This window comes from Varroa jacobsoni, unplaced genomic scaffold (assembly GCF_002532875.2).
Source record: "Varroa jacobsoni isolate VJ856 unplaced genomic scaffold, vjacob_1.0 contig00117, whole genome shotgun sequence".
NCBI classification, from domain to species: domain Eukaryota; kingdom Metazoa; phylum Arthropoda; class Arachnida; order Mesostigmata; family Varroidae; genus Varroa; species Varroa jacobsoni.
This window is the reverse complement of record NW_019214410.1, coordinates 88,302-107,651: the sequence shown is the minus strand read 5'-3', so window position 1 is coordinate 107,651 and position 19,350 is coordinate 88,302. Positions and strand designations below refer to the sequence as shown.

The 19,350-nt window shown below is 38.4% G+C and overlaps 1 protein-coding gene across 5 annotated transcripts; it reads right to left on the bottom strand.

Annotated features, from left to right (window-relative positions):
• Window positions 1-7,163: 7,163 nt before the first annotated feature.
• Window positions 7,164-19,117, bottom strand: LOC111270766 (sodium/calcium exchanger regulatory protein 1). 5 transcript variants are annotated; one of them, XM_022851167.2, is made up of 6 exons: window positions 19,035-19,117; window positions 15,511-15,759; window positions 12,582-12,686; window positions 10,461-10,540; window positions 9,926-10,014; window positions 7,282-7,412 (listed from the first exon to the last, which is right to left on the bottom strand). In XM_022851167.2, exons 2-5 carry the CDS (start codon window positions 15,646-15,648, stop codon window positions 9,972-9,974), a joined length of 366 nt encoding a protein of 121 aa, XP_022706902.1. In that variant the 5' UTR covers window positions 15,649-15,759; window positions 19,035-19,117; the 3' UTR covers window positions 7,282-7,412; window positions 9,926-9,971. The 5 variants fall into 5 exon arrangements, 4 of the variants coding, with proteins under 4 accessions (XP_086828750.1, XP_086828751.1, XP_022706902.1 ...); XR_015315076.1 differs by having other exon boundaries at window positions 7,363-7,412; window positions 9,926-10,240; XM_086972624.1 differs by lacking the exon at window positions 9,926-10,014 and having other exon boundaries at window positions 7,164-7,412.
• Window positions 19,118-19,350: the final 233 nt, after the last annotated feature.

The following is a 19,350-nucleotide window of genomic DNA, read 5'->3' as shown; positions in this document are numbered from 1 at the left end:
AATAGATAAAGTCGATAGTCATTGATACAGGGATAAGAAGTTTCTTTTTGAAGCAGTTTTTTTTGCACCGCCGAGATAATACCTTTTTATATCGACGTAAATATCTTGGACAAATTGAGTCTTTATGCCTATTGCTACATGTTGGTACTGTTTGCATTAATTATATAATGTTATAGCTCTATTTACATTTATACGATGCCAGAACTCTCATATTAAACCACTTAATAGGTTTCGCTAAGTCATGCTAGTATGTAAATGACAGGACCTAACGCACGCTTAAATCATCTTTAGAGCATGATGCTTACAAAAGCACGTACCAAAAAAGACACGAAAGCGTGACCTAAGTCGAATGTGAACAAGGGAACATGTACGTTCATTTCTTGCCTTCTCCCTACTTCATGTCTAGGGCGGATCTCGGTCGTCAAAGATATTCTATTACCCCAAAAAGGGTCATTAGCATGAATTGGCTACTTAAACCGGCCGAGATTGTAACGCAAATTAAGGTCAGGTGGAAATTGACACGTTCAGCTTTAACTAGCTATCGCGATTCACCTTTTTCTCAACGTTAAGGTAATCTGTGAATTTGTACAAGATGTATTAGCGGTATTAGGTTCGAGATGCCTTTCAACGACAGGAAAAGCTGCTCGAGGCTACTAAAAATGTTATTTTTTACAACGTATTTTTTCGTGAATAGTTCCTATTTTTCTTAATTTGTCAATTACGAAAGCAGTACTTGCGATATGAAGTCACAGCCGTATGATCGGGCGGCAAGCCGCAACGCGTACTCGCAGCTTGAGCGCGAAGAGGTTGCGTATATACCGGTTACTTGCCGGCTTGATTCCCATTTTACTGTATTTGTGTTATGACAACCACAGGCCGCAACTTAATATACTCCCGATATTTGAATATTAAGGTAATGTTTCGGAAAAAATCGAGAGAAACACGTACCAAAGTACGTATCGTATGGCGAGGCTGGGTTTACGATAGAGTGCAGCGACTGACAGCTCCATTAAGCATAGGCAGCTGCAACAAAAGCGAGCTGGTGAAAAAAATATATGAAAATGACCAGATGTGGTATAGAGCATAATTCTATGTATAGTTTGTTCGTAGCAATGCTCGGAGAGGATGCGTCTAGGAGGATTACTATGAGATTTCAACTACCAACCAGATTGTTTCTTATCACGATCAGGATCGTATAGAACAGTGTCAGTTATCCCCATGAAAAGGTACCTTCAAAAGATACCATGTTCATACAGTTTCATAAAGTCAAATTTTTCTACCATAATACTGTATAGCACTTAATGACCTCTCTGGAATGATGCCATCAGTTATTCCTGCTGTATATGTATGATGTTATACAACCGTTAATAATATCCTTAAATGCCATGGATGTCAAGTGACGTATGATTAAGCGACATGAAAAAAGATGTCATTCTGAGGGGCTGAAAGGGTCTTTCTCTGTACTATATATATATATATATATATATAGTACAGATACAGCCACAACGTTTTATCACCATATGACATATGGTTTCTTTTTAGAATTGTAGTAAGAAAAATGCTACCCGTATGTGTAACTGACAAAACTGGGTTAACAACTGATTGCGTTAATAGTCCCTTAGGGCCTGATTATAAAACCTTTTGAATCAATCGGACTGGGCGGTGGTCTGATAAATATCCCAATGTAAATGAATCGTCCCAATAAGCCTCTTGAACGAACGAACCACAAGAGTCAAAGTCTGTTGCTATTTATATTACTTATTTATTATATAAGTAATATCGGCAAAATGATGACTAGACGTTACTTGCGGTTTCTGAAGATCCTCGCGGGACCCCGCTGTAAGTACCTGTTGATCGTCCTGATCACCTTGGCAGTGGAATAATCGTACCAATTTGATACTGCAAACAACCGGCCTACTAAAGCGTAGTTTCATCAAGAACGAACCGTGACTTTTTAATCAGCTTCTATTCATATATACTCGCAGGGTTTCCAAAGACATTATAGCAAACAATTACAACAAGCTATTTTTTTCAATGGTATCTATATAAAAAACTATTCAACACCTACTAACATTTCCAAAAATGCACGTGCTCAGCAGTGCTTTTATCTACTTCGAAAAACTATAGCTGCGTTATAGGCATTTGTGATTCAACTTCTAGTTTTTAACCCAGTTTATCTATTAGGATCGTATCACCGGCAGTGCTTGAATGAGCGGTTCTGTTTATAACTGGTGGAATCGAATAGGCGAAAATGCCTTAATTTTCGTATCAATGAATGCCAGGTTCTATCTGACATTATCCTTTGTGCATCATCGCACTCAGAACATCGCTTGAGTCAGCAGATATCCTAGTGAGCGCTTACCACCAGCCTTCAACGCAAAAATTTCATATTCAATCATTAATTGATCTTTTCCAACGTATCGTTACTAGGTGGATTAACTTTTGATAAATGCAATTCATAATATAAAAACGCAATGCATAATATAAAAAAAATAACCATTTAATAGACATAGTCTCTCAACCCCGTCCGAAAGCACTCGCTAGATGCGCGTCTCGAGCCAGTCATTTTTTCATTTGTTATCCAGTGAGAGGTAGCTGACGAAAACGATGTAAATGGGGCTTAAGTCATCATTAACATGTAAAAAATGCACTTTTATCACTTTTAATATAAGATTCCTTTATTACATATATGCGTGTAGTATATCTAAAAACGCCATTCTTTTTCTAAATGTCAGCCATGACACAATCTCTTCGTGTAGTAGAAGTGTGAAAGTTTCTACCTTGTTTTGATTTCTGAACGTTCTTGTTAATATACGTCCAGAACACGGTTGTAATTAGAAGGCGTCAATTAGAATTATATATTTAGTATGCAATGTATGTTACTCGGTTTCGGATTTACTTCGAACCGATCATTGAACTTCCTTCAAATGTTCTGCCAAGTAGATTTTCTGTGTCAAGCCACTAGGAACCCTCCGACCACGATATTACAATAAAAAAAATCTGCAGATTACTTGCTATCTGATGCTTTATCGGCGTAAATCAAGATTCAAATACAGTTTCGACCCCCACTCGCCGGCCACCTATGCTTACGTTGGAAGTCCCCCAAGTAGCTGAAGCGATAAATTCTCTGAGGAAAATTGTGTGTCCTTTCGAATACTATAGGCGTTGTACATTTCACGTCTTTAGTATCAAACGCCCAAATATTTCGTCGAAATCGTCAGTATCTCTGGAAAACAAAAAACGTTTTCTGAATTACCCTCGTCCATGAAATTATCACATAGTATTTTCTAACAACAAATTCGCTACTGCTGTTCATTTGTTTTCTCTGCAGTTTCTGCTACAATTTATTGCAATGTTTTTAGCCGGGATGCCTCGCTTCTGCATAAGAGAGCCAGCTTAGAGCATAACAGTAGAAGGATGCTTACAACATGTCTCGGTGATTCGGTCAGACAAAGCCAACCGTGGGTGTACGTATGACCTAGCTCCGAAATTTCCACATTTATAAAGCGACTAGTTCTAAGTGGGCGATAAAGCACAAGTATTGGCTGTTCACCTTTTTATTTTAGTGTACTATTTTAGTGTAAAATCTTTCTGACAGAGTAGCTTTCTTATTAATGTCCTGCCACAACCTAGGTAGTAGAATAAATAGTCCCAATTTAGTAGCAGGACTTTTGAAATGAAACAAGCCGACGGCCTTCATGAATCACCTGCGTTAGATAACAAATAAAGCAGAAGTGTGTTGACGAAAAGATATATACGCTTTCTTAATGGAGATTGCTGCGGAAAATAAATAAATACGTGCCTAGAATACTTAACCGCTTGCGGTTCGCGCTAAGATGCAATGATGCATCACAAAAGAGCGAGAAAGACAACATTAAGTTTTAAGGCGTTGCTACGACGAATGCTGCCTTTGCACGATTTCTTTGTCAAGGAAGCGAAAGTAATGGTGAACGATTGTGGGAAGCGGGTAGCTGGCGACGCCACATCGTCGTGTGTAGTCAGCATATATTCCTAGATCTCTCCTCGAAAAGGTTTACCATGACATACTCCTGCGCTACTATAAGCTCAGAAAACATCTTGGCCCCGGTTCAACTGAGAAGCTTTCCGGTAGTCAAACTCCCAGAACGAATTCTGTCGTAAATGTGCGGTTTTTTTTCTTTCACGAAGTAACTATATCGAGTACATAAGTTCATATGAAGGATTTTTCAATCTTTTTTGCCCAACGCTTTATAAGCTTTCCTTTGTGGCTTTCCGCAGAATTATACATTTCTATATACATAAACATTGTTGTCGATTAACACTTAATTAATATAAAACTATCAGCCGATTAGAGTCATGGCCTGACTGATGATATCTTCTATAGACGGAAGACTATTCTATAAAGCATTGTATTTTCGGCTCATTTCTGCTAGTTCTGCCTAGTCAGAACACAGTTGATTACAAAACGTGCTATGGCCCGACGACAGCGTTCACCAGCTGTACTAATACGACGCTTAATTGCGACCCTCTGAGCAGAGATCTATCAACCGTTAACATGACATCGAAGTTCAGTCTTTACAGGGTACGTATATAACTTAAAAACTACGCAAGGTACATATGTTATTGCAAACGCAGGCTTTGTTTAACGTTGTGCTATCAGTCTAAGAGAACTAACTGCTTAAAGTTAAAGTATCAATATATTCAATTAGAAAGTTTATATTATTGTATATAAAATTGAGTGAGATCAACGGTATACATACAAAATTGCAAAATATAATGACCAAATTAAAAAAAAATTGTTTTTTAAACCAGTTCTTTTTAGTTAAGATCACCTTCATTATAAATGTCTCAGATATGGTTATAGGTAAGTGCTAATTTCTTTTCAATGATCTTCCACTAGTAGATCCGAATGCAATAAGAGTTAACGGCAACCTGAAGGTAAATGCAGTCGCTGTAAGCGAAAACGTCAGGGACGGTAATAATAATCGCGCAGCACGGGTTATTACCTAATATATTTTAAACCATTATAAATATTTTAAATAATATTTAAAACTTCTCCATTTTTAGCGCTTATTCCCTTCGCGTCAGAAATCTGCCTACAATAGAAAATCAAACTTTTCTGTCAGTGCTCTCTATCCTTTCTGTTAAACGAATGAAGTTTATCAGTCATCTCAACCCTCAGCTTGTGACGGAAGGGAAAATTGTCCGATAGCTCTTTGCCATACTTATAGAGAGTGATGGTACATGTAAAGAAAAGGTTAGCGGGCGATATCTTCGATCAGTCTAACCAAACCGATATATCTTATGTATGTAGAAAATTCTACTAGAGAGTATTGTTACGTTAATTGGCGAGATGGTAAGTGCGCTTTTGCTGGTAACGCTATGAATCTTGCAATCACGTCAAGTTACATTCGGATACCAGTCTGCGAACTTTGAAATACCCACGGAACTGGATAAACGATCGCCGGCGGAGGATTCGCGCGATGTTGTTTTTGACGTTGGACCGCTATTTTTACGGAAATGCTTCTCACATTTTTACCAGTTACTGTACGATTGCTTTCAAAGTGTTCTATCGTAGAATATAGTTTAAGATCATGGTCCCAAACATCTAACGGCCTAGTGTTCAAATTTTACTAGATTACCGCAGATATTATATAGTAAGGATAAGAAACTTGGATGTATGTATGTTTTCGCATACAGATAGTTATACACCAATGTAAATCCTAGCACAGCGTTCTTTTACAGACTTCACAGGGTATTAATATCTCAGCGATTGCATGCAAAAAATAAAAGGTGTAAAAGTTTCATAGATTTAATATCGCATGTAGTTCTGCGCGAACATTAGCTAAAACTTGATATGGTTTAGAAGCTAACCTTTATTCTCTTTAATTACAGAGAGTTTTTGAATGAAGGGCTTTTTCCGTAAGAAAACGAGATTAATAGCTGAAGTTTAGAATTTCTCTAGTGGCTCCAAAGGTGATAATTTATTCGTACTTTTGGAAGACTCAATGTTGGAGCATATACGCCTACTGACTTTTGGTCTACCCTATATACTACCCTTAATAGAACCTAGTTAAATTGTTGTAATATAATGTAAATGTAATCCAAATGACAGGCCCAACCGCGCTATAAATCGGAAGCGTTGATACGGTTGGGTCACACAAAAAAGTGGCTTTGCCCACCACACATTATCTGTCTCTTAATGGTATTAATATAATGGTCCCCATGACAGCGCAAAGGAAGCTTCGAATTTTCAACTCTGTTTGATTTAGGCTACGACGGAACAGAAAAAACTGCGTAACACATTTCAAGAACACAGCTGCTAGAGACCACCATACAGCAATTGGTTTTCGTTGTCGAAAGGAAAAATCTGTATGGAGGGAACACTTTTTTGCGTATAATCCGCACGGCTCCATTTCTACGGCTTACTCGACAGAGTTTTTATGGATTTCTCACAGTAAATTATTATACGCTTATAACGAGATAAGCTTGCAATAGGTGTGAATAAATATGAAGTTCATTAGCGATTTCCCATAGGCTAAAGTAATCATCGAGGTAGCTTTTGATGTCTTAATTGAAAGCCCCTATCGGGCATTCTTTAAAAAAGTCGTCGACTCAGGAGTCTACTCCGAGTACATTTGAAAACAGAATTGTAGCCAGTTGTCTACGTTATCCATGATCGCTAATATGGCGCATATGGTTATGTTTAACACCCGGATCTTACAGCCTATTCCGGATTCCGTCTTTCGAATCGATGATGCTAATAATCTGTAGTTAATTATCGACGGGACAGGCTTGCCTATTTACTCACCACAATTCGAGCACACGTTAAAAATAATTTGGTCAGATGCGGGGATGCCTTTAGCAATGTCGAGCCTGATTCAAACTGAGATCCTTGCGGGATCCACGATATAAGGAGATGTAGGTAAACCTATGCCTTTTGCGAATACTTTCGTGTTTAAATAAGTATTTCTAGATCAGCTCTACTTTAGCCATTGGCAAGTAATTTCTAGCGTTTCATCAGACTCACAAAATTACACTGCTTCAATAAACAGCGTTCATCTGCTAAGTACGATTTCGATTTTTCTACGGATATTTTTCAAGCTATAACTTTGCTAACTACCAACAGTTCGTATGTTTCAACTTTAAACTGAAGAAAGTAAAAAAATAATCAGACGTAACGCTTTGTGGAAAAGTAACTGTGATTTATTTAACTCGTCGGTATTATATCTGGAAAGATAAAAGATGTTTTAGTGAAGCTCTACAAATGCTCAACGATCAGATCACGATTCCGAAGATACTGCCTTTGCAAACTTGCTCGTAAAATCGAGGTTCGACATGGGTTTGACCCGTATCGATGCAGGTAAGGAGTGGTTACCCGAGTCTTATCACCTCTAATCTTCGAATTGTAATGTACACGCAAGGATCCTAACCTAGAATTGAACAAAACTGTGATTTATAGGCACCCGTTGCACACAAGTGAGTTTTCGTTTCATCAGTCCGCAACAGTCATGCATATGAATCATGAAATGATACCTTATTGTGACGAACAATATCGTTATTACCGAAGCCTATGAAAGCTTGCATAGGGGCAGGTGAAGATAAACTAACTGAACTGGATCCGCGACACAGATTTTCCTTTCCGAACCGAATACCCTCGACATCAACCCTTAGTTTGCATGAAGCATCAAATGCTTACTATCCATTAGCGCGTATTTTCGGGGTTTATTTAGGTGCTATTTGCCTCTCTAACTAGGCAAAAGCTGGACATGACATCGTTGCCTATTTGAAGTCAGTGACAAAGTAGATGGTCTTATGAAATTGTTGCACACAGAAGTATGCACAGTTGAAACAATTACCTAGGAAATGGGATTTTCAGAGTTTTCATATTCGAGTGGAACTACGTGTACGTCACTCTACCTTATCGCAATGATTTACACAAACACAATGATGATGATGATACAACAAGGCATTGTGCGGGCCAACATGCATTTTTTCTATCAACACGTTTTCGACGTACTAGCCGAATAGGCTGTACTACAATTGAGCTACAACAAGCAGCTTGGCTGTCGGCCTGTCGTTCATTTTTGTTTTTACTTACGCATTATACACTAAATGAACATGGACGAAAATGTTTCGGCAGGCATATATTGACCTTCCAAGGACATTTTGCGTTTAGCCTTTTCAAAGAAGTTACAGTGAGTTAAATGGTGATGATAGTGGTAGCTGTGAAGATATGTTTCAACAAAACAACGAACACTTGTCGTTGCGATATCTTTGTATAGGAAGCCATTTCCGAAAACGCCTGTGTTTATCGAACTGGATTTTTTGATCCCGATAAATTGAGCAATGAATACTATCGAAAAATGCCAAATGACGGACATTTTTCAAAATACAAAATAAAATATAGTAGCAAATTCTAGTATTTTACTGGCAAAATATAGGCGTTACAAATGTCAAATTAATTATGCTTCTATACTGCAATGTTACGTTTTCGCCCTGTCTACTAAAACAGGTTGTACAGCAAAAAAAAATTATAAATAAAAAATTTAGTAAGCAAAAACCAAATTCACCTAAGTGAAACTGACGGAATTGCTCAACTCGGTTATGAACTCGGTTGATGATCGTTCAGATATTTGGTCTGTTTCGAAAGAATTACATTAAGCCCAATGCACGTGGCAGCGTTAGGGGACGATATGACGTACCTTTAGATACATCTATGCACATCTTCCACGCATAATCATTATTTCAATGGCCGTCAAGCCCACTGTATACACTATGGAACTACGAAATGGTAGTTATTAAAAAGTTGACTGAAAAATTACATTTTCATTAGTTCTTCGTTCTCTTAGTAGTTGTTCCATTAAAATTAAGCCATCACACTGTACAATACAACGCAAGATTCATTCATTGGCCTCGCTGACACGAAGCTGCAACACGAAAATCAGTAGAAATGATTCAGTCTAGCACTAGCTAGCTAACAACAATGTCATCTTCATAGGAACAACAGTGCCCTGGTTGTTACTAGCCGTGTCGATGGCATTTCTCAATCTCGTGCAGCTTTTGTTTGCCATAGGAAATTGCAATGGTTTTAGAAGGTAACCGAGAGCCTGGCTAGAAAAGCAAGAACTAACAGTGAGAACAAACAAGAGAAATAGTCGCTGGCGGTACTATGCAGTGAGTTATAACAGGACAGAGCGAACGCTACCTAGACGTTCTAGACATGGCACGAATACTTTTCGAATATTTAGAGTATCGGGATTAGTGACAATGTTATGAAGAACGGTGTTATAGGCCGTGACAGCTTACGACGACGACGACGACAACAACAAATAAAAACATTTCACAGCCCAAATTCTACTAGCGTTGTTAGTCCGGTAACTAAACGATGTGAGAAATGATCGCAGCTTTGTTTTGATAAAACATTCACTAGATTAACACGCTTGGCGTTACACTTCTCGCTACACTGTAGCTCATATACTATGTTATTAAGATATAGGTAAGTATCTAAGTGCCTATCAGTGCCCCTGTGTTAGCATTCCAGTGTTTCGGTCGATGACCATTACAAAGAAAATTACAAAATGAAAGGCAGGTCGCAATCAATGAGAAGATTAGGTGACCAGCACTCCACAGCGTGACCAGCATGAAGCACCGTCTACCACGGCTTCGAAAGGGGACGATTTACTCGAAGAGCCAATCAAGAAATGAGCGTCAGAAGAGAGTTTGTTACATTTTCTATATAATATTCGTTTAGGCTAGGGAATCGTTTATAAACGTCAATTTATTATTTCTGATTACTCTACATGAAAAGGGTCAGTGTCTGCATTAAAAGCGATGAAAGTTGACGCATTTTTTAAAGAAAAAATGCGTCAACTTTCTAATGGCAAACAAATATCAATAGAACTCAACATGTAAACGACTGAACAAGCAAATCGGTGTTCTTTACCTATGAGCAGAGGCCCGTCCGTCACTATGCGCAGTTACCGATGTCCTTACAACGTCACTTCAGGTTTCTCCCATTTGAAGATCATGTGCCTTTGTGTAATCAATTATTATAAGCCGATATATCCCCGAATCGGAAAGAGAAGATTGGGGCTATTTTGAGGTTGCTATCTTTATCTACTTCAATCTATAAGGAGCTCAAATATTGGTACGTTGTCATTCAGTTGTTGGTAACGGCAGGCTTATTTTGGTATAGCGGCGAACGCAAATCACGTTCTTGTGTTGAATGCGCGTTATGAGCGTTGATTTCTCTACCCACCTGCGTAAATTACGGAGTTTTAGCAAGTTCAGATGGTCCTGAGATGAGTTTATCAAACAAACAGACCTATAATACCTTTGACACGGTATGCTCAAGCTTTGCAGTTACGATGGCATAATAACTGTCCAGTGGTACTAAAATGATTCCATAGTCCGCAACATGTGCTCACCTGGGATGTGGAGTGTCAGTATAAGAAAGTAAAACAAACAAGCTGTATTACCTGGTGATGTTCGTCGGATATTTCGAATCTATCTGGCGCTGTACAAGACATTGATCAACGACGCTGCATACGAACCTCACCTATATATCCAATGCATAAAAATAGAGTTACAAACACTCAGCTTACCGAACGTGCTTTACCAGGAGCTGTGTCCAAGCGGCGCTTCGACACTTAGCATCCCCCATGCTAGCGCCGATAACACCACTAGTATTTTACTATAGCTTATAATAATAGCAGCTTATATATATATTATATATATATATATATATATATATATATATACATATATATATTATAACGTTAATATAAACATGCGCAATAGCGTAAATACGCCGTAGAATTCGTATAGGCTAGGCTTACATGATCATTTAACCCCAAAACTTGCTGGGGGAAGATTTGTCCACATCAAAATATTGATAGGCTTATTCTATCGCACGCTATTCGGTCTCAAATTAAGATATATACGTAATATTGTACAGCACAAAGTACAAAGCGTTACAAAGGCCGTGTATCTGAGTTGTATTTTAGAGACTGCTGCGAAGTTGATGTCGTATAACTTCCTTAGTCTAAATTACTTTAGTAATTAAGGAATGGATGTGAAATCAGCTGAAAATACCTTGCCGTATGCAGGATTGCTATGGTTCGACTGAGACGGACTTAACAACAACTACGATTTCTTTACGTGCTTGGACATTGTGTTAAGCTAGCGTTTTGGGATCTGGGAATAACTAACTGCATTACTCGACTCGTGTAACATCTACCTAAACAACGCGAATTCAGAGCTATTAATTGACTTCAGAACAAGAGCATGCGAGGACGTTCTCATGCCAGACGTGCACGGTGCGCGTATGATATAAGCCAGACATCCAATTCTCTGAATTCATCAAGCGATCCGGCTGAATTAAGAACCGTTAACACAATGGTAGAACTTACTTCACAATGCATATTCAGCAAAAGATATTTCTGAAATAGAATTAATCTAAAAGTAACTTCATAGCCTTGGGTGATCTGGTGCTAAATAAGTTTTCAACATGCTTCTAGTGATCCACTTCCAAATGACACTACACACTGAGCAAACAGCTAGCGACGGGAGGACGTTTAATACAAACAGCTGCTTTTTCGTAAACTTTATCGATCGAAACAACTGCGTTTAGTCTGCGATGCTTAATTATATTAGTAGGTTTAATATATTGATTGATACCTGGCGTGTCCTACTGCTAGCTTTCGTATTAGTTAAAAAACGAAGAAGAAGTTTTCGCTAGTTAGTTAAGTATAAGACTCTTTCCGCGCTATTTCATCGTAGGTCATATTGGGATAATTTCAGGCATAAAGTTTATTCTTTCCCAATATACTGGACCACCCGTTTAGAGGAAGTTGCGTCTTATATTGATTGCCTAGAATTCTTTTTGTAAAGACTCGTGTAACGAACGAGACATTAAAACTGTTTGTTTCTGGGAAAGTGCACTGCTTTCCATAGCGGAAAAAATCCGAATGAAACGATCTGTGTTCCCATACACGTACCAAGTTAGCGACCGTTCGACCTGGGCAATAAGCTATTAGGTAACAACTACATTTTCGTTTTTATTGCCAGTTGGAAGTGTTTGATCATGATGACGAACGCCGCATTACCTATCGAACCATGAGAATTGCTTACGAAAATAGTAGATATATATTAGCAGCTGAAGTACTATTTATTGGAATAAAGATAGTTCCCCTGTGGTAAGTTAACAACGCGTGTTTCAAAAAAAAATACTCAAAGGTCTTGTAATTTGTTTTTGTAAAGGTTAAATTAGGCTAGAAAAAAACGTACGCATCACTAGTCTAGAAAGATAATAAGAACGGTGTGAAATGAACAATCGATAAAACGTATAGGAAAGAAACTTACTACCACCATTAATATTAGACTTCACATAGAAAATCGAAGCTATAATCTTTTTAAATAGAGGCATCTTTACAATAGGATCTATGAGAGAAGTCTGTTCATTTGCTTAATTAGTATCTGGCTAATGTGTCCTATAGTATTTGTACAACACTGACAAGCAATGGTTTATATAAGCGTTGTGCTGAGTGGAAAGCAATGCTCACAGACAATTTCCCCCTAGAAATTTTTTTGCTACTAACCTTTTTACCGTTTGGTAATTTCTCGTCGAATTCCTTGCCAATTTCGAATTTCGTCGTCCATGTGTTAGACCAAACCTCGGTACAAATCTCCCATTCACTGTCGTTCTGAATAGAAAAACAAGATTTTTGTATGTAGAATAGTATCTAAACAATAAATAAATAGAACTAAAACAGGTTTCTATGAAATGTATTATAGCTCACTTTGTTTTTTAGCAGTAGGCGTGTGTCAACCAATACTGACATGTGTAATCTCTTTGTTAACGATGTCCACGTCGAAAAATTCAAAAAAGAAAAAAACGAAAATCAAATTTTCGGCCAAAAGTCTATAATAATAATAATAATAAAAATATGGGGAATTTTCATTCCTTTTCGCTCTTCCAATTTGTTTGATGGAAATGCTTCTTAAAATTTTTAAAGAAAACAGCGATTATTCGGGCAAAAATAATACCAGAAAAGCGGACGGGCGGAGATCCGCTACGATAAACGACCCAACATGAATCGTTCAAATTTAAAAGGAGTCCTAAATATCAACATCAGACTACAACGTATACATAACATTGTAGATTCCATAAATATGCCTATCAACATGGATCTGCAACGACGGCACAACTGAAGGCTCGAAGATCAAGAACGCCCTGCACGTAAAATGATCACGTACATCCTACTTTCTACAAGTTAAACTGTTGCAACAAATGGTTCTGTAGATTAGTTTGTCACAACGTATTTCTACGATACCCAGATTGAATGCGAATGTGACTTGGGTTAGTTTGAGAGACACTGGGCTGTAGAGATTTCGAACAATCTAGCAGAAACTAAATTAGATACCATTAGAACGCTAGTCCTGGAAAAAGGTTCGGCTACCATGAGAAACAAATTTCTTAGTTCTTGTTTAACACAGTAGGTTGCCATCGGGCAAGTTTCACGGAGATCCTCTAACCTATAAGGGATCGATAAGCAAACTAGTAAGATATCAAAAGAATTCCATGTGCTCGCAATTCTACTGGACAATATCTGCTTTTGTAAGGCACCCTGCCAATATGGCATTTGGTTGAAAGAACCGAAGACACCCATTTTTTCGACTGTCAGAAGACTGAAGCGAGGCTTCGATGCTCAAGGGCGGGCGGGTTAACTTGTCCTGCGCTCCATTGTATGCCGAATCTCTGACCGAGGTAGCTTCATGAAAAATGCCCTCGACGTTCTCACGTGCACCAGTCTGCGTCGTGACGTATGCAGCACGAAAGAACACAAGCAAGTTCCGTGCAGTCCAGCTAACAATTAGCTTTTTCTAAAACACGCAACAACAAGTGTCTTACTTTTCGTGACTCAGATCTCTTCAGTAGGGCGCAGTGCTTCTTAACCTACTACAGCCACCGTCATCAAAAGAGTTTCAGTGGAAGTGCCCATTTTCCTATCTTTGCATTGTCAACGTCGCGACGACTTCAACTTCTTACATACTCGTCGTCAATTTCTTCCCCGAACGCGGCACTTCACTGGTAATAAAGGCCACACTGCGCATACGATGTATTTTTACGGCTTGACTTGAATAACGCACATGTAAAAGACAAGTGTTAAATAATCGGCGTTAGGGGTTGCTGAATTACAACTACAGAGGAAACACTATCTCATAATGGGCTCGGCTGTTTACGCTGCAGCTATGCCAACAAAGAAAGATATGTCCGTCGACAGACTTTCGTCATGTCGTCACGCCGTTGGTTTTAGCTTTGTAGAGATCTTCGTTGTTATGCCCTATAACCTATTTAAATACTGAACGCTTCCGAAACTTCTTTGCCACGCGTCTTCCGTATTTAACGGTGAAAGCTATCAAATTTGTGCGACCTCATTCTCAGGCTGATAAATCACGAGACGTATAGGCAACACTGGAAAAATAACAATGCTAATATTTGACAACGGATAGTTTTTGGTTTCAGTCATTTTTTATCGACACGCTCACGGGTCTGAATCAACTACCTGGCTGGTCGTTGCTATCAATATTATGAAGTGAACGCTAAACACAGACTATTTTTATAATATACGTTCCTGTGTCATACGCTAGAATGCTTGCAGCTACCTTTTTCCTAATACAGAAAAAGAACAGAAGAATACATATATTAGACGTTACAGATTGGGCGCTCTTTCTCAGCAACAATATTTTGTTCTCGGATCAGTTTTTGCTAATTACTCGAGGCAATTTCCAAGCGGAGCCTAGCTCCCATCTTACGGTCGCGATTAAAGCACACAACATACGTATGTCAGTAGATAAACGTCAAGCAAATTTTTCATTCTACCCCTGCGTGAAATTCCGTGTTTACATAAAATTCACAGGTTTATATAGAAAGCACGAATACTGTAACCTTGTGTGACCTGATACGACGTTAGAGCGCTTTTAACAAGCGCACTGGTTTACTTAAAAAGTACATCTTTATTGTCAACCGTTGTAAAAGCCCACATACTTTGTGGGTGGAATCTATAGACGATCAACGTGCCGCTGGATTACGCGCTAAGATACGTTAGAAGCGTTAGTCGTTGACTAAACTTTATAATACGGAGTAATGCAAGTACTAGGGCGATCTTCGGGCGTTAATTTCAGCACTGCGTTAAGAATACAACTCTATATAACCAGATATGACGAGGTTGCTGCAAATCACAATGTTCCAAATGGAAATTTTCAGTGAAATACACTTGCACTGTTCAATATCATGGCCGACCGTAGTGGCAGTACTATATGGTCTTGCTAGTTGTTGGCAGATAGAAACATGCATTGGCCGGCTGAGAGGATATATCGAACATTTCGCGCAATAGATTATTTCATAACAGTCCTGTTAGGTTGAATTATATTAATCCGTAGACTGTTTGATATTTAAAAGCCAACTTAGTTGTGTTACCTATGCAAGTTCTAAAGGGGCTTTAAGCAACGATAGATCAGTCTTACCTTTATTAGTATGGTTAATGTAGGTACAGTTTTAATTGCCAGTTTTCTCATGATTAAGCCGACACCAAACGAAGCCATTAGCGCTTCAAAATCGTCACTGCTCTCTAAGCGCCAAACTCCCGCTAACGAGTCTGCCATGGCTGCATACACCTTGCCAACTAAGTTGCCACCGATTAGAATTACACGTCGGCTATGCGGCAACTGATTTCTATGTCCGAAAAACCCTTCGTTGTTCTTTTATCCAGTGGCCTGCAATCGATAAGCAGATTCTGCTAGTTCCTATTTTAACTTTTTTTGCTTTAAACGATATTTAAATTTTACTATTTACCGCAGAGTTATGAACTCTTTGGAATTACCATATATATATATGCGTGTAGATAGTCAATTCGTTTCTTTCACTATATGCGCTTGAGTCTTGTTAGACAGAGCTAATGAGCTGTAGGACAATACGTGTGAAAAACAAGCGGCTCCTAAAGGGAAGAAAGTACCTATCTTTTCATTAATTAAATTATTGCGTCCTTTAGTCAGTGGTAAGGAAATCAACATAGGTTGGTTAAATGTGGAGTTAGGTCCACGCCGATTGGATAGAGAGTGCTATGATGATATAAATAAACGCTTCCGATGGTTGGCTTCCAGCATGAAACAGCATTAGTTTCCAATCTAGACCATCACGTGTCCCTCCCTATAAAGTGAATTTGGTGCACAAACACGTTTTGACTGTAAATTCACAAGATATACCACCCACCATTAAACGTAAAGCCAATACCATTCACATAAACAGTTCCTTTTTTTTCTTTGGAATAAACAGTCGAATCGTCTTGACCTAATGAATTTGCTTGTCTCTTCTGTACAAAGTTCCCTTCATGGGCTTCAAAGATACCATTTATAGATATAGCTTTTCAGTGTCTCAGCACAAGAATTGTGACCAGATTTAAAGTTTGCCGACGGCAGAGCATGTCAAGAGCACCACCGTTTCCGCCATTACGGGAGACACTCGAACGTCTTTGAAAGCAGATTGTCGCAGTTAAGCCAGTATCTGATGGAGCACGTGATATTATTGTATCCAAACCTTAACAAATTCATTTTGTTGACAGACTTCATAAATGCAAGGGCTCTGGACTTAACGATTGTTTCATGTACTTTCGTTTCCACCTGGATTTTACACATATACTTGGTAACAACTACAACTGTATATGAGCCGATATTAGATTTTTAACAATTTTTCTTTTATTTTGAATGTAATATAATAGGCGACACCCTGTTGCTGCCAAAAGGTGTATTTAGCTATTGGCAGCCACTGCCTGACACAGACACAATTTACTATTTGCCAAAAGAAATCAACCGAAACAGAGAGTCACCATCGGAGTTTACAAAGTGGTAAATGCATCTTATCAAAAAAAAAAAATCTGTAAGCAACTGAGCACGGCATGAAGTCTATCAATATTAAATGACGCTTTAAACGCTGCCGACAACGAAGGCGTTAAATGAAATCTACCCAAACTTTTTTTTTTTCGCTTTCAGTACGCTGATTTGCAATGAAATCTATCTGTTATTATTAAATCTACTATACATATTTTTAGATACATTCTTACTAAATTTAGAAATGGCGAAAACTTTTTTTGATCATAGAAGCGGCTGCCTTATAGAGGAACACCATTAGTCAAAATATCTTCTAAAATCCTTATAGACAGTAGATTATCTCAATATTAAGCTACCAAGAATTAATAAATGGGCCATCATTATTTTGCCTACAGTTGCTCTCGTAAGTCAATGTACGCAGGCATTTCTAAGTTTTCTATTAATTCTATTGAGCAGATCGCCGATAATGAGAGACTGAAAATTAGCTTACATTCGTACCGGTTCTTATCGCCGCGATATTTACGCACCCGTCCTATTATATCGTGGGTCTCCATTGTTAAATGTGAATGTCCTGTTTGTAACTAAAGTCCTGTTCATACAGGTATTGATCGTTTTCGCGCTTTTGGTATCGCACGCTAGAAAATTAGCATAACGCAGCATTATTAAAATCCTCTATTATGGCCATCTTCTATAATTAAAGAAATCATTCAACAGTCCTGAACTATATGTGGAGCACGTCGAAGCTGTTGGAACGATTATTGCAACATCGTTAACAAAAAAGTTATTGAAAAAAAAAAATGAACCGGCATCCGCTTTGCAGATCTGCTTTTACAGATTAGCTTTAATGACAAACTTCAGAAAAATACAACTCATCTATTTGACTTATTACCGGACTAGATCTTCCTTAGTTATACGTACTCAAATATATATATGTAGAGTATATGTGCAAAAGCGTTTGATAGAGAATGGCAGAGACGGCTCTGTAACGCATCAGTCGTTCGCTGCCCTTGTTAAGTGACCCTTTAGCTTTGTGAGCAATTTGTTCATTGCTTATTTATATGACAAGCTCTAGTAAACACTTGCCTATTATTTGCAACGATTGAAATTTTTGAAGGACTATACAAATGAAAGTCTCTAGGTTTCAGGACACTCAGGCATATCATCGGTTGTGATGATATTCCGCGTTATAGCTGGTAAGTTCACAGTGATACGAGTAAACAATCAGAGATTGTTAGGGAAAAACATACAATTGTCTTTCCTCTGTCGTCTCTTGAGTACACGATAGTAGTACTTGTTAATACGTCTTATTTAACGTTTTGTAGGAACGACACTATAGATCATACGCTGTCTGGTATTGCGATAGATCTGTTCGCCATCTGACTAAAAGCCAGAATCGTAAAGTTACAAATGAATGAATAAATGTTGTCGCTTTCGGCCTACTGTAAGTTGTTAACCAGTTTTCGTGACAGATAATATTTACGTCGATAATAACGTTCGATCAAATCGCAGCAATTGCTTGGTAATCTACCTAATAATTTGTCGTTGAATGAACACTGGAAGCAAAAAGAAATACGAGAACACGTGCTTATAATCTGGGTCTCTATTAATCAGACCGTCCACAAATGCAGATTTCTTGGCCAAGTTAATTGGTGTTTTTCCACCGATATGCAGGTAGGGGCTGCTCGTATCTTCATGGCCCCGGTCAAACTTCCTTGAGGTTAAAATATACTCGACGTCCAATGGTGTAACAATAAAATTATAGCGTGTGTTTGTTTTCGTACAGTGGCTGACTTCTCATAAAGCGTTGCGAAATAACCACCTCAGAAAAAATAGGTAAAAAAAAATATAACTTTTACACAACCACTACATAATTATCTTACTGGATTATCTGATCTTCATTGTTGCGTGATGTCCAATAATGATTATTTATGGGCCGTGTTACTCTCCCATGAACTCGGAAAGGAACCAGCATAACGTAAAATCATATACATTTTAAAGCACACAACCAAACTAGCATTTAAATTAAGGTGACGGCTAGATAAAAGCCGTCAGGCGAGGTAATGAAAAAAGGCTGCAAAGTACCTGCTCATTCTTCTTTGCGAGACGATCTTTCTTTTGTAGCGAATTCACCAATTGAACTATAGCCGTATATTGTAGGGACATACCTGTTTTTTTCTGTTCGAAACCGTTATATTCATCGAACGTTTGCGTCGACCGATATCCAATGTCGAGTGGACAACGTTTTGTATCTCATAGTAATGACTAACCATTTGTTGGTCAATACGTAAAATAAACTTGGTCAATCTGTGCGCTGTTTATTTCCGGCGACTGTTACTATCTACGAGCTGATTAAGTGGTCAAGGGTCAATCTGACCAAAGGCGACAAACCGACTCAACAAGCATACACGTGCGCGCACTCTTGGTCCGTATCTTTTTTTAATTCATTTTTCGGAACTCTACGAATGACAGTGCTTGACAAGA